General features: G+C 37.6%; 1 protein-coding gene across 1 annotated transcript in view; it reads right to left on the bottom strand.

Annotated features, from left to right (window-relative positions):
• Glurb (metabotropic glutamate receptor B) overlaps positions 1 to 26,420 on the bottom strand; it is a 259,577-nt gene that overhangs the window by 8,920 nt on the left and 224,237 nt on the right. The window contains exons 4-9 of the mRNA XM_078176793.1: positions 12,337 to 12,481; positions 3,598 to 3,849; positions 2,546 to 2,720; positions 1,823 to 1,929; positions 723 to 872; positions 438 to 571 (exon numbers count right to left, since the gene is read on the bottom strand). Of these exons, the coding sequence (XP_078032919.1) occupies positions 438 to 571; positions 723 to 872; positions 1,823 to 1,929; positions 2,546 to 2,720; positions 3,598 to 3,849; positions 12,337 to 12,481 (963 nt within the window). The remainder of the gene's footprint in view (positions 1 to 437; positions 572 to 722; positions 873 to 1,822; positions 1,930 to 2,545; positions 2,721 to 3,597; positions 3,850 to 12,336; positions 12,482 to 26,420) is intronic.

The following is a 26,420-nucleotide window of genomic DNA, read 5'->3' on the forward strand; positions in this document are numbered from 1 at the left end:
TGAATAACAATAAATTTCCAACCAAGAGATAACGCTTTTAAGTTTTAGTCTACAGTCAATTAACTCTTTGCAACACTGTTCCACCATCAAAGAAGAAAAAAGCAATTCAGGGACATAGGAAACGAGGGTAGATCGCCATCGGATTTACTCCAACAAAGTTGCGGCAGTTTGGATAGCAACAAATTTCCGGGAGAAGACTTCTGCAATTTCTTCAACGAATTAACTTTCTTGCGGAATCGCTATTTCCCAGTAGCCTGGAACGTGCCGGTTATACTTCCGCGACCCTTTTTCCGGGGACTCACCGGTTCCTATTGTCCAGACACGATTCATCATAAGAGAGGACCACAGCCCTTTTCCACTGAGCGAGTCACGAATGATTTTTCACGGTCGGTCCGGCGAGAAATATTTCGGGTAAGCTAAGTGGAACGATCACGAACCTGATATTGGGTACAGTTGAAGCAGTGCCAGCAGCATCTCTCGCCCTCCACGTACTTCTTTGCCTGGCCGACTTCACAGGGTAGCGAGCACACGCTTTCGGGCGGTTGGGGGTGTCCAAGTTTAAATTGGATTTCTGCAAGGAATATTCAAGTAGCTAGCAAACAGGGGCTGCGAATTCGATTCCGGGGCGAGGCCACCGGCTAACAAAAACGGAGGAAAAAAATGTCCGGACGGTGAAGGAGAGAGTGACGGGAAGGGGGACGCGATGGCTAGTTTGAGCTCACCGGACATGTTCAGTCGTAACTCGCCCTCGAGATATTTGCCGACCCGGACCCATTTGTATTTGCCCGGCTCGGTCTGCTTGAAGTGAATGATGTTGTATCTGGCTGGCCCGTCGCCGTTCTTGTCGAATTTGAACCTGTCGCCGCTCAAACCTTGAAGCAGAGCTTGAAATGCACACCCGGGGAAAACGTACTCTTATTATCTCTAGCCCTTCGTCGCCTCTCTTTGTTCCACGGCCAGCTCGGATTAAATTGGATGGTCTCCAAGAATAAATGAAGTGGCTATTGGATTGTCGGAAGTCTTTTCTACGCTGCTCGCGATCGATGGCTCTGTTCGAAAACTTCGCCATAACGCGGTAGAACGCGCGACATTCTTGTAGATTCTAATCGAGTCGCGATCCTTCGTTCATATTCATCTTTCGCGGGTAGTTTAGGTGCACTCGCGTTAGGGAAAAATTGACTTTTCTTACTTCATTGCTGCATCAATAGCAGAGCCATTTATTTTCTCAGGATAACTGGTTCAGTGCATTTTGTAGATTTATATGTTCAAACCTCTTGAACACTAGAACGACTCCATGGGGTTACCGGTGACCCCAGCAAATTTTTAAATTCTCCTCAAACGTGTAAATAAATACTAAAATGTTCAGGTTTTCCTTGTCTTCGTAACTCATGCCTTATATCGTATTTTATATTTTGAAAATACTAAATAATATTCTGATTGTTAAAATATTATTTTGAGTGACTAGATGCCACTTATGATAAAAAATAAAAGGTGGTCGTTCTAGGGTCAAGGAGGTGTCAATCTTGTCCAACAATTTCGTATTAATATAATTAGAATAAAAGTGTTTCGATGTCAAGAAAATTTTTCTTATTTAAGCAATTATTCGAAGCAGAGGTCCACTGAGAATGCACAGTGTCAAAGGGCTAAAGATACTTTTAATTATCGAAGTGTCTTGCTGAGAATGTCTAATATTGTTTTAAGTATTCAAAATTATTAATATATATTTTTTATAGGCATTCAATAGCAATACTTGTTCGAAAACTGTGACTACGTTTGATGCTTCTCTGTTTTGGCAGAGATGGCTTATCCTTAAATGCATCACCTTCGAAATCTACTTTGTGTAGATATTTGAGTAGTTCGGTCCCCTTGGTGGGCTTCATGGCATCACATAACCCTGGCTTCCCGTAGCAAAGATCCTCGTGCATGGCCCTAAAATTGGAGAGAAGATTGGTATGCTTGAAGAGAAGATTGGTATACTTCTTTTCAAAATAAAGAGCGCATAAATATAGAATGTATTTACATAACATGCATCCGAATAGAATGCATCTAAATAAATTGTATTCAAATAAATGCATTTAAATAAAATGTATTTAAATAAATGCATTCGAATAAAATGCATTCAAATAAAATTAGTCTAAATAAAATTTATTCAGATAAGATGCATAAAAGTAAAATGTATTCAAGTAACATGCATCCAAATAAAATGAATCTAAGGATAATGCATTCAAATAAAATTAATCCAAACAAAATGTATTCAAATAAGATGCATCAAAAATAAATGCATCTAAATAAGATGTACCCAAATAAAATGCATTCAAATAAGATCTACCCCAATAAAATACATCCTAATAGAATCTACCCCAATAAAATACATCATAATAAGATCTACCAAAATAAAATGTAACTAAATAAAATGTATTCAAATAAAATAAACTCACATAAGATTAATCCAAATAAAATTGTATTCAAATCAGATGCATCCAAATGAAATTGTATACTAGAAAATAAAGGGAAGTTTATAAATTTTTAGATTATGGATTGTTACTTGAACGCATAAACGAACGCCATGACTGCATCGGAGACGAACTGCAGCTGGTCCTCGAACGCAGTATTCTGTTTTGTTAAACGCTCCTTCGTTGTGCAGACTTCCGTGTATTTCTGGTTGTACGGAGTTTTCGATGCGTTCGGATATCTGCATTTGAAGTGGTCTTCCCAGAATTCTAAAATTATTTGACAAAAGAACGTAATGTGAATTGTTCAACGCACAAAGTATTTTCAATCCAGCTTTCCTTAGTTTTATAAGACCAAAATTCTTTCGAAAAATTCGCGAGACTCAGTTAACTATAGATTTTGCTCATTAATAATCTGACTAACTAGTGTATATTTATTATTTATTGCTTTCAACTTGGAAAAATTGCATTTAAATTTTTCACTATTCTTATTATAATAACGTACTCTGTTCTCGTAGATGTATTACCTTGGAAACTATGAAACGGGCGTCGTAGTTGAACACAGACTAAACAGAAACGTCCGTTTCATAGTTTTCAAACTAATAAATAATTCATTCCATGCTTCCAAAATTTTCCTATTTTTACTTGGCAAAAGAAATATAATTTCTCATAGATTTGCTCATAACTAGCACAATTTCCACAATTTATTTAATAAAACGAAGATCGAAATGTTAGAATTTATGATGTAGAGTACTCTTACAATAACTTACGTATTTTAAAGATCCAAAATACTAAATACCACTAAAATCAAAACTTAATATCTCTGTACAAAAAGATTTGTCGGTACAGACAGTTTCATCCTTCGTTCGCGGAATCTGCGGTGCACGGGGGTTGTTCGCGAAGTTTCGACGCGAGCATCATAATTTTCGCAATTGGACGGCACAAATTACGGTCTCGGGTTTATTCGTGAAAGTCGTGAAAAGCTGTTGCGTTCACGAAGGTAATACCAGCCGCGAGGAAGCGCTGGATAAAGTGGGTGTTAAGTTTAGCGACATGTCGGCCCTTTAGACGCACGACCGCGGGCCGCTTCCGAAGTTAGAGCTATCTAAAGTTTAATGAAGCTCGCGTGTTTCAGTCATTCGCTCACCGACAAACCACGGATTCCTTCGGTTGTTCTCGACGGTCAGATTCAGGAAGTACTCCTCGAACCCCCTGACAGGATTGGCTTGAGGTTGAACCGATAGGGTACCTTCGACTTCCGGCTCGTTACCATTACTGACTAACCCCCTGGCGCTCCAGCCGTCGCTGCCGATCCACGAGAATGCGCCGGTTGCATTGCAACGTCTAACGGCCCTCATAACTCCGGCAACTTCTTGATCCGAGCCGAATATGATGCAGCCTGTATGCAATAAATTCGACCGAGTTAGTTGACCAACGTAGCCACGATTAACAGAACTTCGTCGACCAACTACTATCGAACGAAGCTCTTTTTGCGTTTAAATAACTTATTAGTCGTTCTTATGCTTAATTTTGTCATGATTGTTTTTTATGCAAAATAAATCGATCGATGCAATTATTTTTATAACTTTGAAATAACAAAACACTGTTTTTGAACATCTGTTGTTAGGTTCTCATCGTTTTCTAGTTCACGGTTTTGTTAACCTCTTCCCGTGCCATTTAGCTCGACGAAACTCGGGCCCGAGCGGTCCGCATCAACGCGCGCTAAACAGACCAGACTGATGTTTGTAAACCGTCGCAATACGATCCGAAGTGTAGATGCCCGCAATGCCTGTGATATAGTCAATTTGCGAAGCGATTGGTTTCCGTAACCAGGCTTTCCCAAAACTTCTTATCAAATGTAATAAAGAATAGGTCTAGTATTTTTTGATTGTCGCTTAAATTATTTAAGACAGATACCTTTATTCCATGATGTTCAGAATTCTTTCAAACTATTGGTGTGTTTTCTACTTTTCGCCAAATCCATGGTTGTTCTGTCGTATCTTCCTCTTCACTACTATCATCTATAATCATATGCCTTATTCGCTTTGCAACTGGCATAAAAACGTCACTGTGAGAAGATTCGTTATCACGGCTTTCATTACACACTTTTGTAACTTGCATTTTGAAGGGGTTTCTTAAATTTTAATAATTGAACTGCTTCGTAACAGCAACGACAAGAATCGTGACTAACTGTTCTGAGGTACTGAGAGGAACTAACATTCAGTTACGAGCGTAACGGGCAAAAAATCAGTCCGCGAGCTCGGCTTGTTATGTTTACGTTTGGCCCAAGTATGTGTTCGCGACTCAAACTCGCGATATTTATGTTTGGCCCAAGTAACTGTTCGCGAGTCTGACTCGCATATTCATGTTTGGGCAAAAATCTTCATCGCGAGTCTGACTCGCTAAAGTACGGGAAGGGGTTAAAACAGTTAAATGTTTTTGATCTTATTAAAATATATAATTACTTTTTATTTATTTATCTACAATTTTTTGTGGTATATTTTACTGTGCCCTATTTTTAGTCGGATTAGTAAGATTTCTTTTCTTTTTATGAAAAATACAACGGAGTTGGTATAGAATATTTTCATTTGTTCCTGTATGAATAAGAAACTTGGACGAATCTTTTCGTGATTCACTTACGGAAAATATTTAAAAATGATTTTTATTTCTGCATACATGTGTGAAATATGAATCGAATTGATCGATCATTATTATACTGTGTACATTAAAGCTACTGACGAATCTTTGCCATGTTTTAGTTGAGTTAAAATTATATTAACAAATATTCGTGCGCAGAATTAAAATTCGCCATTTGTATATTACAGAAAATGATTCTTATTCTTTTAATTCTAAATAACTTAAATTATAATTTTTACCAAACAGAGATAATTTTAACCAAAGATGGTGTAATTATAACCATCACTGAAAAATGTCGACATTTCGTGAATGACGGTGCAAAATATTACCAGACGAATACGTGTTAATTCAGTCAAAATTCTGACGTCATGCACGCCATAAAATCGCCAGTCTAATTATCTGTAACATAGATCGTTAACCGTACGCCGTTGCAGGACTGACAATTAATCTCGGATACGACAGTGCTTATAAGGCAGCCTTAGGTTCCATTGAAACCGGTGTGCACCGGCACTCGATAAAGTCCCGTGTAATCTAGATTCCCGTAGGATTAACCCAGCGAAGTACGGCAGCCGTTTTATAGCCGGCTTTCAATGAAGCTTTATCGCGTTCTGGATTGATGACGGACGACCGGAAGTTCTCCGGGGTCGTCGTCTAATAAAGAGTACACTTCAATATTGTCCCAGCAGTGAAAATCATTCATCGAATGATTATTCTCCTACGGCGCTATTCGCTCCTCTCGTAATGGAACGTACGGTCCAGGATGATCGTTGAAAGCAGTCGATGAATCGATCAGAGACGAGGAGCAATGGCGGATCACCCGCATCGATGGCAAGTGCCACCCAAGTCATCGCGTATATAACAGTCGTAAATTGAGCTCGCGCCTGAAGTAATACCAGACTTTGTCAAATAGCGAATACAGACTTACTGACTGCGATTTCTCGTAATAATTGCGAGCTCTGTGAATCATCTTCTGTAACTAACGGATGAAAAATCACACGAGCTCCGGCAACAAGCATCTTCAGTCTATAACCCTTGTTTAGTGTACGATTGAAGCACCGCGGAATTCTAAATTGCAAATTTTATCTTGACAATGTGAAATAATCAATTTCAACGTCATTCACTGAATTCTAAAAAAATTATTACAGAAAGAATTTTTTTGCTAGCTGTATTTGATAATTATACTTGTCACGGAGAATATGTACAAAAATGTTAAATTGCAATTGTAGTGAAGCATAAAATATATTCGGTTTGAATATTTCGTGACTAATATGAAATAAAACGAACAAATGAAAACGAAACTGTGCATTTAAAAAGAATGTGGGTACAATTAATCTGAATGACGTTCGTATAGTAATTATTGCAAATAATCTTGTGGAGGTTCTATTAAAGACTGTAAAATTTACATATACCACAGAAATGAAAGGAAGAGCCAAATATTGCACAATAAAGCCTCGGTGAGAAAATGTATTAGTTTAGAAAATTAAATATTAAAATATGATTAGATAGCTTCGCTATCGAAAATAGTGAAGCCGCGTGAACGGAAAGAGGAAGCTCTCGTGTATCATAGCATTCGACAGGAATTTATGTTCGAGGACATTTCGAGTAGGATAGTATAGGCTGGTTACGACCGATTCTACGGGCGAGGGACGCAGTATAATCGATTGGCAAATATTTAATATCCGTTGAAATATGCCCTGGTGCCGGGATTTGATGTATGCCGGAACAAAAGGCTGAGGTGCCTTTTGCTGTGAACACGAGGGATATTTTATCCGGTGTTGGCCAAGAATAAAGTTTTCCCGGTACGTTATTAATTGTGATTCTTTATTGGACGATGCAGGCTCGATTTTTCACCAGGTAGCTGGCGACCATTTTTCCGAATGCACATACACGCGACAGTCAATCATTCTCGCACGACAGAAGTCGCCTAGCTTCTAAATAATGTAACTTTTCCCGGTTTATTGGAACTACGAAGGTGGCCATTTTCATTTTACACGTTACCGCGAGGAAATATATTTTTCGGAATTGCGCTTTCTGATTTATGCGATCAGTTTTTGTATTTATTGCTTGGCGGGAATAGTCGAACTATAACGTATTGCCTCGGCTGTATTTCATACGATTTTATTTCTAAACTGATTGACGTACGAACTAGTATTTATATTTTTTACAATTGGCAGAAGAATTATTATTTCTATTTTTTAAAATTGGCAGAAAAATTTTTTCATTTTTTATAATTGACAGAAGAATTAGTATCTTTTATTTCGTCACTATTTCTGTAGAAAAATTTTACTTTCTCAAGTGTTTTTAAATTCTTTCTCAACACTTATTTAAATTGAAATCATTTACTTTCAAATGAATAATAAAATATATTATATATTACAATAATTTTATGTATGGATACAAATCAAATATTTTTCAATCTCAATTAATAGAAAAGTACAATAATTAAATCTAATTATTCAAATATTTTGAAATCCTTTCTCAATACTTATTCAAGCGTGAACAATTTATTTTAAAATCAGTAGTAAACAATTTATTTTAAAATCAGTAGTAAACAATTTATTTTAAAATCAGTACTAAAACATATTATCTACTTAATGACTTTGTACATTAAATAAATTATTATCTAACTATCTTGATTCTATTATATCCGGAAAACGAAAATTAGCTGTTCACGGTGCTTATAAAATTATGTTAGCCAAGACTTTAGAGCAGACGAGATGATCTCGCGCTCACCGAAATCAAATTTGGGAACAGCTCAGAAGCATCCGGTACAATGAATATCTTGGGGTAGAGTGTTATTACAGTTCACTGCCGGGTGACGTTAAAGGGACTAGGGGAGAGACTGAACATTAGGAACGAGCAACGATGGACAGGGACAGGAGCGGATGGGAGCTACAGAGTTTAAAAGTTAGAGGAGGGTCCGACGATCGCTGATGCTCCCCCGACGAGCATCCCGACCCCTTGAAATGGAACATCCGCCGCTAAATCCTAACTGGCATCATCCTTTCCTGTTATTATAATTCCAACTTTGTATGCATGAACACTGGCAACTTTATAGATTCTACGCTACATCGATGTCTTCATCTCCGCGGGGGGCTGCAATGACCGTAACAATCATTTTCGACGATGTTCCGTATCGTTACTGCGGATCACCATGGATTACAAAAAAAACCTAACCTAAAAAACATAACCTATGGTATTCAGGAATGGACGGAAGGTTACTATGGCGTCAGGATAATAGAAAATAGGTCACGCTAGTTTAGGCAGGACATGTGATATTAATGCATGAAAAATATACAAAGTATTTATTTATGATTAGGATATTATGATGACATGTAGTATAGTGAGTAGAGTGTGTATTTTTATGTAATATAAAAATTCTTTGCGTTTATTAGGACATACGCTCTATAGAAATTTGTTTATTTTTCAATCACTTTAAGAAGTCCAAGGTAATGTAACAGTATTTTTAAATTCATGAAATATTCGCATTGTTCCGAATTTAAGCTATGAGTTTAGTCGAATTTAAGCTTTAACGAGTTATTACCGAACGTATAGCCTAAAAATCGGCTCCTTCGCCGACTCCGGAACATTATAAAGTTCATCGCCGAGGGGGGCGTCGCGAAAGAAGGCATTGACAAATCGGCGTGAATTCAACTGGTATAAATCGTTTCGCGAGCACGACGGAATCCAAACAATCCAACAGGCGCCCACGATTAATTATGGGGAAGCGACGCGTCCGTCAGCTGCAGAACCCGGGGCACGCGTGCCCGAAAAAATATGATCGCGGAATGATTCCGGTCCGTATCGCTCCGCGCGGAAATTGGGGATGACACTGACATATAGGAAGTCTAAAGCCAGATTTAATAGACAGTTGTCAGGAGCCGGTGAAAAACAGTGAGCGCATATCCGAGCAGTCGTTACCCGTCGATGGGATAAATCGTTTCGGGATCCCCGGGATGACGTACCAGCGATAGCACATTTTTCAAACGGATCGGCTCCCTTAAGAGAGGATTTTTCGAGTCGCCGAAAATTTTCACACATAAATCCAGCACAGCCCGGCAACTTGCCACGCGGTTTGTCACTGTATTTACATGACAAATCGCGGGCCGACGGTGGCGGCGCGATCGATCGATCGGAACGGGACACGGTCCCGGCGGAATCGTCCACCGTACAACCGGAAATAGAAAACCGGGAAACTGCGAAACAATCGGCTACGGCGCGGCGGTACGTTTCACCGTGTCGGTGGCTCTGGATCAGCGCTGTCCACAGGTGGGGTTATCGAGATACTTTATACACCTGCCATCTGCCGCGGTGATATAGAACGCTGGTAATCATCGTTGCGGACGGTTCTTTTTCAACCATACGTGCGATCGAAACTTGTCATTTCCATTAAAAATTGAACTGAGCAGGCTGGCTGCCTCGATTTATCATCTGCTCGCATTTCACGAATTATTATGAATACTAAGTTCACGCAGCAGTTATGGAAAGAATATTACCATTTAAACTAAGCGATTCTCGCGTAAGTCGGAACTAAATTAAAAAAAGAAAGATAAGCAGTAAACAAATTGAAAAGCACCGTATTCGCGTCGAGAAATATGTTAACATATTTTCAAACGGAATAAACTTTTACGAAGTTGCATCTACTTGTTTGAACGTTGTTAAAAACCATGCGGTTTTCCAGAGTACGAATAAATTTTCCGAGATTGTAATTCGTTGCAGAAGAACATAAAAAGTAATGTTCTTTAACGTTGTTGCCCGAGTTTACAATGCTAATTTAAAAAGCGTATTTTGTAGATCTGGTTATTAGACGCGCTGAGAATTTTGCTGAAATCTGTCCCGACCACAGGTATTAAAACCACGCTTGACCTCTCTTCGTTGAGATTTTCCTCCGAAATGGAACCATCTTCCAGACAAAGCTGCGCTAACAAGCACACTGGTGGCGGTAAAAAGGATAGAACATAGACGTTTCCACGGTACAGCGCATGACACTTCTCTTAGCCTCGGTTTCCTTGACAACAAAGCTGCAGGAGACAAATCGCCATTCTCTCTAAACGGAGCTAAGACAACCCGTAGAGCCTTGAGAACACTTTGTCATTAGTACCGCAGCCAATAATGTAGCAATCCTTTCTGAATGAATAAACCAGAGGCTTAAAATAAAATTCGCCCCCACGACGGCCTCTCTCTCTCTCTCTCTCTCTCTCTCTCTCTCTCTTTCTCTACGGAAAATTCGACTGAGAAAATAGTTAACACTTTACCGACCGGCCATTCGACTGTAAACATTTATTTCGTTGCAAAATAATTGAATCTATTTACTTTATTCATTGAGAAAGGTATATCTAATATTTGAAAGATGATATAATGATATGGGAACTTATAGTGGTACCTTTATTTTAATAATAGATAAAAAATTATTGGTTGCTATGACAATCGATTTACAGGCTACCGGTCGATAAAGTGTTAACACGTCTGCACTTTCGCCGCAGTAAGTAGAAAATACGCGCGATGGACAGACACGTTCGACGAATCATTTTCTGTCTTCTTGCTGTAATCATGTAAATCCTGTTCACTACTTGCACGAATTATTTGTACTGGTCTCGCGCGTTATTTATACTCGATTGTCTAGGGAGCGAAAATTTCGGTCGCGTTACGACTTTCGGTAACAGTCGGTGTATTTGCCGTCGCACTCGCTTGCATTATCGGAGCCAGTCGAACTCGCCCGAGCCGACAGTTCGCCAGATAAAACCTGAAACTCGGAAATTTCATCGACTTGTCCCAAGTTTCCGATCCGCGCGGACGGGATTGCCATTCGTGGAATTGTACCGTTTTAGATATCCTACTTCCGATCGCGTTGAGGAATCACGGTCGATCCAGGAATTTTCCGAAATTCGGATCCGGATGATCGAGCACTATATTTGAGAGGAAATCACGTAATGCCTAGAGGGAAATACGCGATTTTCCATATTTCTCGGCGCTCTGGCGATTTCGTATTCCGAGCTTCGAGCACTTGACGGATCCTTGATTAATTTAATCCGACTATAAGGCATTATCATTCTGCTTAACATGTTGTGATGAGTTGCTATTTGCTTTTTGATTGTGGACACTGTTAATTGTTATTTATCTGATCATGGTATTTGTTCTTCCTATTTGTTTGATCACAGTATTTGTTCATTCTATTTGTCCGATCATAGCATTTGTGTATTCTAATTATCTGATTACAGTATTTGCTCATTCCATTTGTCTGATCATATGTCAGATCTTATTCTGCTGGCCTCACCACAAGATGGGTTGATTCTATTTGTCTGATCATTATCTAGGTTCTAGTCTATTTGTCTGGTCGTGTACCAGCTTGGCTATTTCACTTGTCTGACTACAAACCAGATCTTAATCTACTTCCCTTACCATTAGCTAGGCCCTACTCTATTGTTTTGACCATCGAATAACTTGCATTTGATTCTTTTGATTATTGACTCTCTGTGTAGTCTTTGTCCAGCACAAACGTTCTTATTATATTTTTTTTTATTTATACTTATTATAATATCGATTTTATTTTTACACTTATTTAAATATCGATTTTTTAATTATACTTATTTTAATATCGATTTTATATTTACAATTATTGTAATATTATACTTTTTTAATTTATACTCATTATAATACTGATTTTATGTTTATACTCATTTAGCCAAATATTGTGAAATCTGTTTATAGACCCATTTGATTTCTCAATTCTATATGTATGATCAATATTAGTCCTAATCCCTTATATATGTCACTTACTCCCCGTACAATATTCAAATATCCATATTGACGATACAAATTTCTACATTTCAAACTTGGTATACATTTATAATCATAGAAAGAAAAGTATCTTGCATTTCACTACTGTCTTGATTGCTTTAAACAAATACAAATCCATAACTTAATTATTACACTAAATATCCTTACTGCCATATAAATAAAGTAAAAATCTTTTTCATCATTGGTGATGCTAGTAGATTTTACATATAATTTAACATCATTTCTTCCCTTTTCGAATTCTCATTATTTCTTCGATAATTAAATTTGTTTCATCCACGTCAAAAATTGTTAACATCAGTATTTTTAGCACATGTAATTTCTTAATAGCAAAGACAGATCTGTACTGAATAGACACAAGAGAATGTTTCCTCGACTATCGAGTGTTTTATACTTCGTACGAAATTATATACAAATGTTATTATCTACACAATGGGATCATCTTTTTACTCACCCCTCGCCCTAGGTTTAGTCTTCAGTTTCTCGACGATGTTGTCGTAAGCTATCTCTTCCGCGACTCCAGAGTCTTTCACCAACTTCTCCTTGACAGCGATACATATTTCGTTCTTTCCAAGCAACTCCTCCAGCTCCTCGAAGGCCTGCAACCAGAAATGTAGCCCCGAAATTACTATTGGTCCTATTCTCTCTCCCCACCTCTCTCTCTTTCCGCTACCTATCGATTAGTATCATGGTTGTTTTAAAACAACTTCGACACGAGAAGATCAACTCGTACCTCGAAGAACACAATGCGAATTTTTCTTAGTATAGTTATACATATAGTATTAGTTATATATATATACATTTTTCTAGGTGCACCGTATATATAAACTTTCACATTAATCGTTTTGTTTAATAACTAATAATATAATTGAATAAAGGACGGAATATCCGTAAAAGCCGCCAAAATAGCGCGTCGTGCATAAAAGGCTAAATTAGTTTTAATTGACGAATTTAGAATTTAGTTTTAATCGTGTCCTTACAAGATCAATCAGTCTTCCTTTGTGTATTAATGATTGTTTTAGACACTCCTTCGAGGACCATTCGTTCCTATCTAAACATCGTGACATGAGAAATTCGTGAAATTCATCATCGTTCCTTAACGATCGCGTGACGCATGACCTCCATTTTCACTTATTTTCCATTCCGAATCTCGATTTCCCCAATAAATTAAATTGAACAAATGAATAAGAAAATATTCGAACTAAACATTCACTGGAATAACCAAACCGATGAAACAATTAAACGTTGAAACGTCCAAATATTAATCAATGAAATACATCTATAATAAAATCAATTCAACAGACACCGAGATATTAAAATATTTTTCGCCTTTAAACATCGTGTTCCTGTTATTTATTCTAAACGAAAACTGTAGAACAAAGAACAGTGGTATAAAAATCGAATCGACGTTAGGTTCTGCATTCCGTAAAACAAGGATATTTTAATTATGCTGAACGCCAGGGTCGTGTTATCGATTTCCGTTTACGCTATGCCGCGGCAATATGTCCGTCGGCCTTCCGCGGCCCGCGGTTATTGTTAATTACACGCGTCTGATCTTGATCCCTCGATAGATCGCAGCGCGTTGATCACACCGAACCACCGCCGGAAATAAATTACGCCTCCTAGGTATCGGTTAATGTCTGTTTCTAGACGTCGGACGCACCAGTTTCACCGTGCCGAGAAAATTAATTTCGCTAGCGTGGCGCACTCGTCGCGGAACGATCGACGATCCGCCGACTTTTTCTCTAATTTCAGTGGGCGAGATTCCGAGGAGATAACGAAATAAACGGGAGACGGGTGTGAGCGCGAGCGAGGGAGATAAAGAGGGAGAGAGAGACGCAATAAGAAAGGGAAATAAAAAAGGGGGAGGAAGAGATGGAAAAAAGCGAAATGAAAAAGAGAAAAAATAAAGAGGAGGGAGGGAGGTAAAATAAGAAGGAGAAATGAAAGAAAGAGAGAGAGGGAAAGATAAAATAAGAAGGAGAAATAAAAGAAAGAGAAAGGTAAAATCAGAATAAGAAATAAAAGAAAGAAAGAGGTAAAATAAGAATAAGAAATAAAAGAAAGAGAGAGGTAAAATAAGAATGAGAAATAAAGAACGAGTGAGGGATGGGAAAAAGAGAGAACTAAGGAAAAGATTGAGAGATGAAGGAAAAGGTACAGCGAGAGAGAGAGATAATCCCAAACGACTTGTAGTTCTTTCGGATTTAATTCTTTTTTAAGGCCGATTTCAGTTCTACTGCTCTCGCGACGACGGGGATCGTAAAAGTTGAATACGTTTTAAAAATTTAGCAGCGCCGGGAACGGATGAGAAAGCACGTTCGTTGGTCAAGTTCATTGAAACGATCGTCTGGAAATAATTCCGTCGAATAAAATGCAACGGAGGATTTCCACGGAAAATGTAATCCTTCGATTCGACGAACGATACATTGTTACGGGAACGATGGTTTTAATAAACTTTTGTACGGACCACAAAAGACAGCGACTTTTTACTGGCGACTATGTATCCGGGGACTCGTTATTCTGATTTATAAAAGCGACAGGATTCTGTTTTATTTCGAGCACCGACGTTTAGTCAAACAATATCGAGTTCCACTCACGGACGTCTCATTTTCACGGGGAACAGTGAAGGACTTTGTAAGCAAATAAACAAAAGTCTTTATTCAAGGGAATGAGCCGCGGAGCTTCGGTTGTTTATTATTACAGAAACCGAGCACGAAAGAAACGCGAGGGACGTATCTTCGACGATGCATCTGTCCCCTGGATATACAGGGTAGTTCTGATAAATTGAATCACGAGGATATTTGTGTTGTGTAATTTAATTTTTTAGAAATTTTTATTTATTATGTATCAACAACTATTATTATTCTTCGATTAGAAGCTTGTCTTTAATCTGTTTTTTTGATTATGGATTAGTTTTTATAGCGTCTGATTGCTGTAGTTTTATAATTTAAATAAATATGATTTCGTTTGCAATTTATAATTGCGTTTCGTGCAGAATACAGTATATGGAAGGTATAAAATAAATATCATGAATATAAATTATTAAATAGCATTATATAACTTAACATTTATCGTTCACTTTATAATTACCAGAATGACCAAATTGTGCGAAATTATATAATTGTTATAATTATATGATTATATATTATACGAAGTTATAGATAACGCTGAATTGTATATTTACTCCATAATTTATATAATTAGGTAATCGAGCGAGATATAATGCGTAGAGGGTGTAAATTAAATTATCTGCTACTTCAACGACCGTTAAATAACTGTATAACTTAGTAGTTTGTTTACTTTAAAATTTATATAATTACATAATTGAACAACACGTTATATGCAGAAGGTAGGCAATAAATTGTCTGGTAGTTTAGTGAAAAAGTTGTAGCACAAATTGTCACTTGTTGATGTTTAATTGTACGTATACATTAATAATATGTATCACGTGAATGCGATTGACACGATTGAAGAGAGTCAAAAAGTGTTTAGAACGTGGTTAATTGATAGCGTTTACATGGCCCACCCTGTGTACTATAACATGTATACATGTGAAATCAGTTTCTGACGACGATAATGCACACGCTCGTTGCCGATGCGAGATAAGCTGTATATTAAAGCACGCTATACATAAAAGAGCTCATTCGCATGCATCATTCTCAGGGCGTATGATCACGTGTACGGAAAGGGATCCAAGGTTGAAGGTCTACGTCGAACTACTCGTATACTAAACTAGCCTCGATCCCTTGTCGTACCATTTTCTTCACAGTTGCAATAAATGGAACGACAATTTCGTCATGCCAATCATGGCAACCGCTAATTTGCTATCTATTATAAAGATAAAAGTGTTAAATTGTACTATTGCAAGCTTCAATATTATTACATGATTTTCTAAATATTCGGTAGCTTACGCGATTAATAAAATAAATACAATAGAAATCGAAACTAAAATTTAACATTGAGTTACTGTAAGCTGCAATATTATTATATAAGTTTTTAAATATTAGACATTCTTCGTGATTGACAAAATAGATGAAAATAAAATAGATAAAATAGATAAAATAGATAAAATAAATATTATTTAAGGCTAATTTTATGAAAATATAAACATGGTAGTAGATTTAATTACCCTATAATAACAAAAATATTTACGGTCGAATGACGATAAATTGTTAAATATTATGGAATATTTTAAATTTACATAATACTTAAATATTATAGAATACTTATTAAATATCGAGAATCTAGAGAATAAAATTTTATTCAAACATAAAAAGACGATATAACTAATAATTTCACGAGATTTATAAGGAATGGATATTTAGAGGGCAACACGTAGCCGATAAATATCGGTATGAGAAAATTGTGCGAGGTTTAACTGTTTCAAGTAGGAAGTAGGGACGCGCGAAAACGTTTCTGTAAACCAATTAACGCGTACGTCGCACTCTTAATGGACACTGCTCTCGCGAGAACGTCAAATACGTTCAAATGGAATTCCTCGCGACCGTTGGACGTGGTCAAGCGCTTGGAAAATTTGGCACGGTTGCGAGGCAACTTTCGCGAGTCACACCTACGCGAATTTGCGAATTTCTGCTGCCCTGGGCGTTGTTTACTCTCAAGGTGCCACAGGGTTCTGAGGAATAACTATCTGGTGACTACTCACTTGTGTTGACTATCAATCTTACCTTCAATGGAATGAAGTAGTTTTTTAATACGTCAATGGATGCAATTCGACATTAGTTATAAAAATGTATTAACCTACTTTTGTCGATAAATAAATAGTTTAGAAGATATTCAAATTTAAATAATCGTAAGTTGTAATTACTGTTGCATTTTTAAATTCGTTTTAATAAAATTATGTAAAATATTATATAGAAAAATGTATAGAAAATTAGAGAGAAAACTGTATTTATAAATTTATAGAATTTCTGTTTCTTCTCTTTAACAGTATCTACAATATTACAATCATGCAAAGAAAATTATAATTTCTCTACACCGTACACTTACCAATAAATAATACTATATCGTTTTACACTATTCTTTTAAGCATTTTCCGTGAAAGACAGATGCTCGAATACGTTACATTTTCCATGCATATTTTACCCGAGCACTTTCCATCCTCGTTACTCCTTGTAACAATCGATGAGCCGTAAATGGACTGCATAATTTATGCATTTTTACCAAAACGGTACACCTCACCATGAAACATTGAAAACTGTATTCAAGAATAGCGTTTTACAATCACCGTGTAATTGGAACATCAGTAATTAAGTCTTACTTCCTGCCACGCAGAAAATTGTTCATAACACGTGAAACACGCTTATCCGATTTGAAAACCGAAAGCCGAGTGCGCGGTTTTCGAAAGTGGTTCGCATTGTCCGAAACTGCCACGTTCCATGGTGAAAATACGATAAAAACAGCGCGACAGAAAGGACGCGCACGACCGGGGATGGAAAAGTGCAACCGCACTTTTCAATTTCAGTTTATCCGCGGCAGAAACGACCGCGCCGGTTACGGCGGATTTGCCGAGAAGAATCGCCGAGAGCGCATCGTTGTTCCCGAATTCCGGGAACGTAGACATTTCCAGTCTGCCACGTTTCAGCCTTGTAAGGTGAAACGTACAAGCGTACGCGCAACAATAACTTACAGAAGAACGACTTAATTTGCCTAGAACGCGAGTGGAAACGCAGAAGCAGCGAAAGAGAAAGACAGAAACAGAGAGCAAGAGAAAGAGAGAGAGAGAAAGAGAGAGAGAGAGAGAGTGATAGGGAGAAAGGGAGATAGCACGTAGGGCATTAGGGACGGTGATATTTAAGTCTGAATAGCGCGGCGTGCTCTGCAAGCATTTTATGCACTGCTAGAGTGATGCAGCTGTGCGACGAGCACGCGCATGAAATTTCTTAGGATGCGCATCCGACAGCCTCTTTCGCGTCGCGGCTGGTAATGGCTTTCATCTTCGCCGTGGACGACCGTTGCACGAGCACTTCAACGAACAAATGGAAGTTATTCATTTCTGAACTTCAATACTACGAATCATGGTGTCATTACGCGTTAATGCATTCCCCGCGATGCACGCGTCCTTCGCGCGTCTTTCACTTCTCCCGTTCGTCTTTTCTTCGTGTTATATACTAGGCCCCTTGAACAGTTAAGCAATAAACCGAGGGGTTGCTGTAAACAGCGTTCTCTAAAGACCTTCGCTCCCGGTGATTTTTATGAGTAATGGGCAGGGAAAGATCATCCCCCAAAGAAGGGAAATAAATCAGGCAAGCGGTAGACGACCCTGAGTCGAAAAGTTTGCGAGGCGGAGCTGAGTTTGACAGTCTCGAGTGAGAAACGAAACAAGTAATTTTTTATTCAATAGTCTTTCTATCCATCGTGCATATCAGTTAGTAGTTACCGTAAAAATTAATTCAGTTTATACTTATTTATCCCAGTTCTTATCCATCAAGAAACACTTTGTATCGAATCCGGGCGAAGCTTCCCCGCAGAATTAGGCGTTCTTTAACAATATTGATTAACGAATCAAATTATAATTAACCGTTCATCAATATGAATTATAGCGAGTTACTCATTTATGGTAAAAATGGGTGATATTGAAAGCAGTAAAGGATTAAAAGGAATTATAAATCGTCCACTAATAATATAATAATATATTGTATACTAATTTCAAGTTATTAAAATTATTAAAAAGAGAAAGATAATTATACTTAGCTAATTCGTCTCACAATTGATGTAAGCAATTTTTACTTTGTATAAAAATCCGCAATCTGGTCATTAGTTACAAATTTTACAAAAGTAATGTTTTGCTTTTGTTAGGTACGAAAATATTTTCATTAATTAGGTATTGATTCTTAGTTATAATTGCCCAGTTCATTATTACTCATTAGTCCTGATTAGCGGTAATTGTTCATAATCGTTCACAATTCGATCACTAATAATTTATATTAGTATTGCGCTCGGAAATTAGTGGGCATGATTTACCGACGTCTATTAAGGTATCGGACGAACACTTTGAAATTAGGTTACTTATTAAGGCGATTTCTCATTTGTTCACTCAATACGTTCACTTATACTAGCCACCGTTCTAACTACCTATTATTAATAATTTTTGTTTCCTCAAGTATGAATAAATTGGTGTTCTGTTGCATTAACATAAATAAAATCATTCTGTGCTTATAACGTAGTTTTGATCTATTCGCCCAGTCATTTTAACAAATATTTTCAAATAATTTTTTAAACAGCGACCCTCAGGTCTTCTTTGTATCAAAATCTTCCAGCAGCAAATTGGAAGACAGTTTTATAAATTAGATAGTTTGAAACAATTTATGATATGGAGTTAATAATATAGTATAATAATCTTCGTCATCGTAGAGCAGTCGATGAATAACCATTTAGCAGTGGCAAGTTTTCTAAACAAGCCCCGGATTGTTTAAGCCGTTCATTCCCCGGCGTCGTTTCATTTCCCACTGTATTTGTTACAGAAATCGCGGAACTGGACTAACAACGATCTTAGGGCCCGTTATTTATATTTCGCAGGGCGCGTTATTTATTTTGCCGATCGAAATGGTAATAAAGACATCACGTTCCGAACGAGCCAATATTTTCCTCTGATTGCTATCGAGAAATTGCACGACCACGACTCTCCCGGCCATCCGTACGAGATGTCTCCCCCTTTGGATGGGGTAGAAAGGAACAACGGGTTGACACGCATAAATCAGGTCCCGGAAAGCAATCTCCAATCCTCATTGTTGTTTACGAACGAACACAATGCGAAAAATTCCGTGGAGACACCGCAGGGCAACTCGGCGGAATCGAACGGTGAAGTGTACATAAGTCAGTGGACGGGTTACTTTATAAGGTGCCAAGTGCACTGCGACAGCTGCGGCGCTAATAAAATTCTCAGCGTCTGGGAAAAGAAAATTCTTAAATGACTCGATCGACTACAATGAATGTTCTATATATAGAAAATTTGAAAATAATGCGTTTGTACGATGCAATTTTCTTTTGCAGTCTAGTGCACTTGTATTGTGCACTGCAATGCATGTTGCACTGGGAAGTAGTACCTTTATTCAATGAACAATATTCCTTTTATCACTTTTATGTAACAACATAGATTGGCTCTATGCAGACATATTTTTATAGAAAATTGTTTTCAGTAATGTTTGATGTCTTTCGTTGGTAATTTCAGTTAACAATAATTACGAAGCGTTATTAAATCTTGTCTTCCTAAATTAGCTTCATTCAAAAATGAGATTAAATACAGATCAGTGAGAACATTCAAACATTGTTGCATTATAACCAATTCATTAACATTAGTAAACAGAGACATAAATATCAAAGTAGCTTCTCTAACCTGTAATTAATATAAACAATTTTTATTCTACATAAAAATCCGCAGTCTAGTGATAACATACTGTTACCACAAAAATCATTAAAATAGGAAATTTCTTTCCATTTCCACATATTCGTAATAGGTCTACTAAAAAATGCTATCTTTTCTTAAGAAGAAAGAAAGCAATAAATTTTGTATGCATCAAAAGCTTTTGAAAATTGATCTCCGATTTTTCATGAGCTATTACGCGTCAGACAAATCGCTAAAAATCGAAGGCGAGCGGTGCGGCGAGAATAAAAATAAAAATCGAGTGCATCGGTGGCAACGTGTTAACCAGTATATGGGTCAATGGCGCTCGTTGCCCGTACAACTGTCCATTGTTCCCCGCGGACGGAGTGCACGTGACGAGTCGCGATAAATTACAAGTCCGCGTACCTTGGCCTCCGAACTTGAATATTCGGCTTGTTCGCGCGGGACGGCCGTCGCCGTCGTCCTCGCCCCGCCGGTTTTCATTCTCGAGCGGGCCAGAGAGCCCACGGCCACTTTTGTTGGTCGTGTTGAAATTCAATTTACCTGCGAACGCCAATTTCGCCCTATTACAAGGCATCCATTACAGGCGGCGGCACGCGGCGGAGACGAGCGACGGCGAAAATATAAGATTGCCTGAGAAACTGTCCGCCGAGACCAGGAAGCGAAAGCCTCGCTTCTCGTGTCGCGAATCTGAATATTTATCAGCCGCCGGGAACCTTTCGCATTTCCCTCCCTCTTGTAGTTTCGCCCTTGTGCATTACAACCGGTGTGAAACGAGTCGGCGATTGTACACTTCGCGCATCTTTATTGTGTCTGACGCCGTTACATTGTTGTGCATTCTCTCATCGATTGCAGTCCGCCTCGCGATCTATTTTTATTTCGTCGCTGCTGGCGGCATTACCTTTCGCTTTAATGGGTCTTTTTGCTCGTTTTGTACATCGTGATTCGAGTTTTTTTTTCAGGAATGGCGTGTTTGCTTTATGAGAATTATTTTTGGCAAATTGATAATTATCAGGACATTAAGAGTCTGCCCTTTGTTTACCCGTTTTACTCAGTCTTCGTTAATTATATTATTGGTCATTTTTCTAGTTCAATTTTTGGATGGTATATAATTTTTTTGAGCATTCTATAATTTTATAAGAAGATTATGGCAGGATCTTTTTAATGAGATCATAAATTGGGATCGCATAAATTTTTATAGTTTGTATTCGTTCATTTTATTCAGATTCTTGATTAGCCATTCGATTATTTCAATTTTTAAATAGAATCGCTTACTGCATGATTTTATTTGTTGAAAATTACACAAGCAGTACATTTTATTTATTCTGAATTATTTTATTAAAACTTTTGATAGCCTGTCACTTTCTTGATCAATCTTCGACTTCATTTTCTGAGAATGACATACAATTCTTTTTATTACATCTTCTTCTATTTATTAATTTTTGCAACTGATTCATCTAAACAAATTTAATTACTCACATAGAATATAACACGCTATAATTGATCCCCATATTAATGATAGCGACGTGAATCAATTTCAAGTATCGATATCAGAAATTGCAGGATTCGCGAGAGGAGAGCGATCCTCGCGCGTAGCAACATTGGTTATTCTATTTTTGCAAGATGCACTTATAGCCTCCTGTTGACACTGCTAAGGTTGGCACCAACGTTCCCGAGACTTTCTGCGGAATATCGGAGGGAAAATAGCAGTCTAAGGGAAGCGCGAGAGGTACGAGAACGACGAACCGGGTTTCTGCTGAATATTTATTACCAACCTAGAGTCTTTCGTCTTCCAGCTGCAGCCCGTCATTGTACGCGGGAGATGGACGTCTCCCGCCGTTACACGCCGTGCATCCTTCAATTCGGAGTTGCACGGTTTTCCTCGAACTATTCGTCTAACGTCGTGTTTGACTTCCGTGTTACCTGGCGAATCTTGCCGGGCAATTAGCAGAAATTCCCCGGGAAGAAGACTCTCGTTGAATTTTATTCGCATAATTCAGCGGAGCGCCGACGAAGGATCGCAAAGTTTCTAATCCTTTTAAGCGCGAAAGTATAATGGAAACAATCGCTGGGAAACGTGTGCGGTACCTTTTTGTGCTGCTGTTACATTTAACTGTTTAGCTTCATCTCTTTGATGAGTGGTCGATTTTCTTAATATTTTATCCAAATACAAGATTTTTATAAAATATATAATTTAATACGGAATGACAAAGAAATTAGCTGCGATATATGTTCGAATAAAGAAATATAGTCGGCTATTTTCAATAAAAGCATTTTCGTCATTTCAATAATTTTAGAATAATATATTGGACACGATTAATTCGCCAGACGGTGGTTTAATATTAATGTACAGTATAGTAATCCTTCTTATTTTATTTTTGCTAGTGAGAAATAATTTTGAGAAATTTTTTCTTTCTTCACGGACACGCCGTGCTCGCTTTTTTTCTGAAAATTCGTCGTCGCTAGTTTTCCCCTCGTATTTTGTTATTTCTCGGCGCGGAACCGTCCCGTAAAAATCAATTTACAGGGAAACCTGTAATTGCGACGTTACACGATGGAGTGCCGGCGGAATGGTGTAACACATAGTAGCACGCGTGGAATATTTCCATCTTTCCCCGCGGTGGTAGACCAGACATTTCAGGTATTCCACACAGAATGCGCCTCTCCTTTTATTCTGCGGCTAATGGAAACTGATGGAGGTATACTTCTTCCAAAGACTAGCAATGCTATCTGCGAGTAGTATACCTTAAGATCCTTCGGCGTGCCGACTTCTGCAGGTTTACAGAAAAAGTTTGCCTCTGCGAGCATAGTAACGCAGAGCTGCAACAATGCATTTTTCTTTATTTTAGTGAACGTCTTCTCTTTCTATTTTATTTACGCTTAATTGTATTCGTGTGTTTTCTAATTTATACACTCTTTCAAGAATGAGTAAAAATTTATTTTTTTATTCTAAAATGTTCGTCTTATAAATGTCATGCATTCACATGCACATCATAAGCAAATTTTCCTTCGCATTTACTATGCAGACGATGTTCAAATAAAATAAATTTTTTGACACGTTGGCTAGTTGCGTTACTAGCATACATAGTTATATGTATTTTATTTACGATATTAAATATATCTCTTATAAAATATAATAAAAATGCTATCGAATAAAAGCTATAAATACTCTAAATATCTTGCTATGTGTTACAATTTTAAATAATTATATAACGTCTATATAAATATGTATATTTTCTTGTAAGCTCAATTTATGATTACAAAATTCAGGTAAATTGTAACTAAGGAATTATATAACACTAAAATCATGGAACACTGCAAGAATATTGAAAAAACAACCTCAACAATTATCAACATAATTTTCATATTTCAATGATCCTAATTTTTATAGCAACAAATTAAATTTTTCGAAGATCCGTCGCAGTTGAAATGATATCACGCAACAGCCCGACCTTGGTGTTTGTTTCGACGTTCACAAATGCAGCCGACGATCGCCAACAAAAATACCGAATGTACATATTTCGAGTATTACATAGGCGGCTTTCATTGAAATTGGCCACTTGTGCGCCGCTTCTCCAGTTGATAAAATGAAAAGAAGGGCATTTCGACGTTAAGAATACCCCTCGATGAATTACCATTCACGCTCACGTGAGAAAGTGGCGCAGAGTTATCATCTATTTCAAGGAATCTCGCATGCATAGAAAACGGCATCCGTCCTGCAGCTGGCGTGACGGTAATATGGGCCATGCAAGGTCGGTCGTTATGTAGCCGCGTATTTCGAGAAGAAGCTAATTAGGTGTACGCCCGTTTTCTCCACCCTTCTCTCTCTCTCTCTCTCTCTCTCTCTCATACACATATATTCTCTCCCTTTCTCTTGCTTTCTCTTTCTATCTCTCTATCTCCCTTCCTTGTATAACCCTCTTCTAGGAGGGGTTCTCTTGCGCCTCGCGAATTCTCCGTTCTCTTCATCATCCGAGGGTTGAACGCAAAATGTCGTGAAACCGTCTACATGCACGCGATTTAACGTGTCCGCAACGAAAACTGTTTGACAACCCCCCAATGGAATCTCAGCGGCTCGTTAACGTCCGGATCAAGCGCGTCTATTCGCACGTCACCGAATGGAATTCGGCTACAGGGAAAACATACCGAAGTGACGCCGGCTGATGCAATTTTAATGGGATCCGTTTCTTGCGACATTACCTTGCACGCGTATTTTGCGTTTTTGGCGAATTTCGTTCGTATCATAGTTCTAGTTGGATGTATCTTGTTGGATACTCTTGAAAAATATTGTTTTCTTAATATTTTTATTAATTGTGAATTTTATTTCTTATTTTTCCTCTCTTTTTTAATTTGGTTTTATATTTTCCTCAGGTATATACGACTCTTTTGGTTGGTAGTAAGAGGGTTAAACCTTTGTGCACTAATGGCGATCGTGAGTAGTCAATGAAAATTCTTCTTCTTTAATTGGAAACAATTTTTATACTACTAAAATTGTTCGTATTTGATGAATTCTGTGAATGTAGATAATGAATTGGTTAGAATTTTCGAATTCGATGTTTCTAGGTTTTCGAGTCAAATATGATCGATATGACATAACCTTAATCGACCTCGACATAACCTTAAAATATCTATAATCTTCGACAATAATACTTTATAAATACAAAATTCAGATATTCTTGGCATAGTTTAATAAAAGACTCATAAGTGAATGTAATCAGCTGACTGATAAAATTGTTCAAATAAATAATTGAAAACGTAAGCTAGATAAAAATATTCTTCCTCTTCCAATAATCGTAGTAAGTTGAAAATAATGTAATAACATCATCAAATTCATTCAATGTCTCCACATTTCTGTCGCAAACGTATAAAATCCGCGGATCGCGAACTGCAAAATAATTCTTTAATTGCCCCGGCGCTCAATACTGTCTATTATATCTGCGCATCTATTCATTTCCCTAATGAACCCCTAAAATCCGCACTCTAAATTCAGCGGTTGAAAAGGATCGACTACAGGGGGATCAACTGTATCAAAAAGTATCAGAATTCGCTGCGCCCTTCCCACTAATTAAAAACCGCAGTAATTTCTGCACAACGAAGTTACCCCGCGCTCCACTCAACCAAATGCCGTGATTACGTTGGCTTTGCGCGAGTACTGCCATTATCCCCCCATCGTGCAACGATATTTCGAAAGTAGCATATTCCACGGGAAAAGGACGCTATAAAATTGCATCGAATAAAACAAATATTATCGGGAGATTCGTCGAACCGCGGCTGAATTTCATTGAATTTCGGTCGCAGATGACCACGCGCGCAACTGCAAATCGAATATTGAAAATTACGGGGATTATTGGAGGAAGAAAAAAAGAAAAAAGAGAGAGAGAGAGAGAGAGAGAGGGGGGGAGCGGAAACCACGGTACCACAGCGATCGCAGTAATGTTCCTGATCGCGAGGTATCGCCGGTTTTAATAGGACAACGAATATAATCGAATGCAACGTCGTCGCAATAATAACTCGTACTCTCTCTGTCTCTCTCGGCCCGATCGATCTCGGCCGTTTAATTTCGCAAATAACGAAACAAATTGCTCGGGGATAACGGCCTGCTACCAGCAAAAGATCAAATTTCACATAAAATGCTCGCGTGCGTTGGAGGGAGCAATAACGGATGGCTCCGGCTGCCCGCGTTTTACTGATATGACACGCGCCCGAACATATTTCGACCGAGAAACGCCGCGCACGCAACGAAAGATCAGTTTCTTCCAATTTTTGTAGCGATTAATAAATGTTTCTTATCAATTATATACTATAGTACTATTCTATTACTATTATACTACATTATTATTTTATTATTATTATACTACATTATATTGTTCTATAATTATATATATTTATTAATATTGGATATCAGTACTATTAAATATCAATATTGTTATATATTAATCGTATTATATATTACTACTATTCTCTTTTATATAGACATAGGTATGAATGTATTAATTCTCTAAAACGATATACAATTATTATTTTAGTCGATTTAATTCACTGAAAACATCTTTGTTATACAACATTTTAGTCTTATTTTATTTTTCTATGATTACATATATTTATTAATATTGTATATCAATAGCATTATATATATTAATACTATCACATATTACTAGTATTTTCTTTTATAT

This window comes from Augochlora pura, chromosome 3, assembly GCF_028453695.1.
Source record: "Augochlora pura isolate Apur16 chromosome 3, APUR_v2.2.1, whole genome shotgun sequence".
Taxonomy (NCBI): Eukaryota; Metazoa; Arthropoda; class Insecta; order Hymenoptera; family Halictidae; genus Augochlora; species Augochlora pura.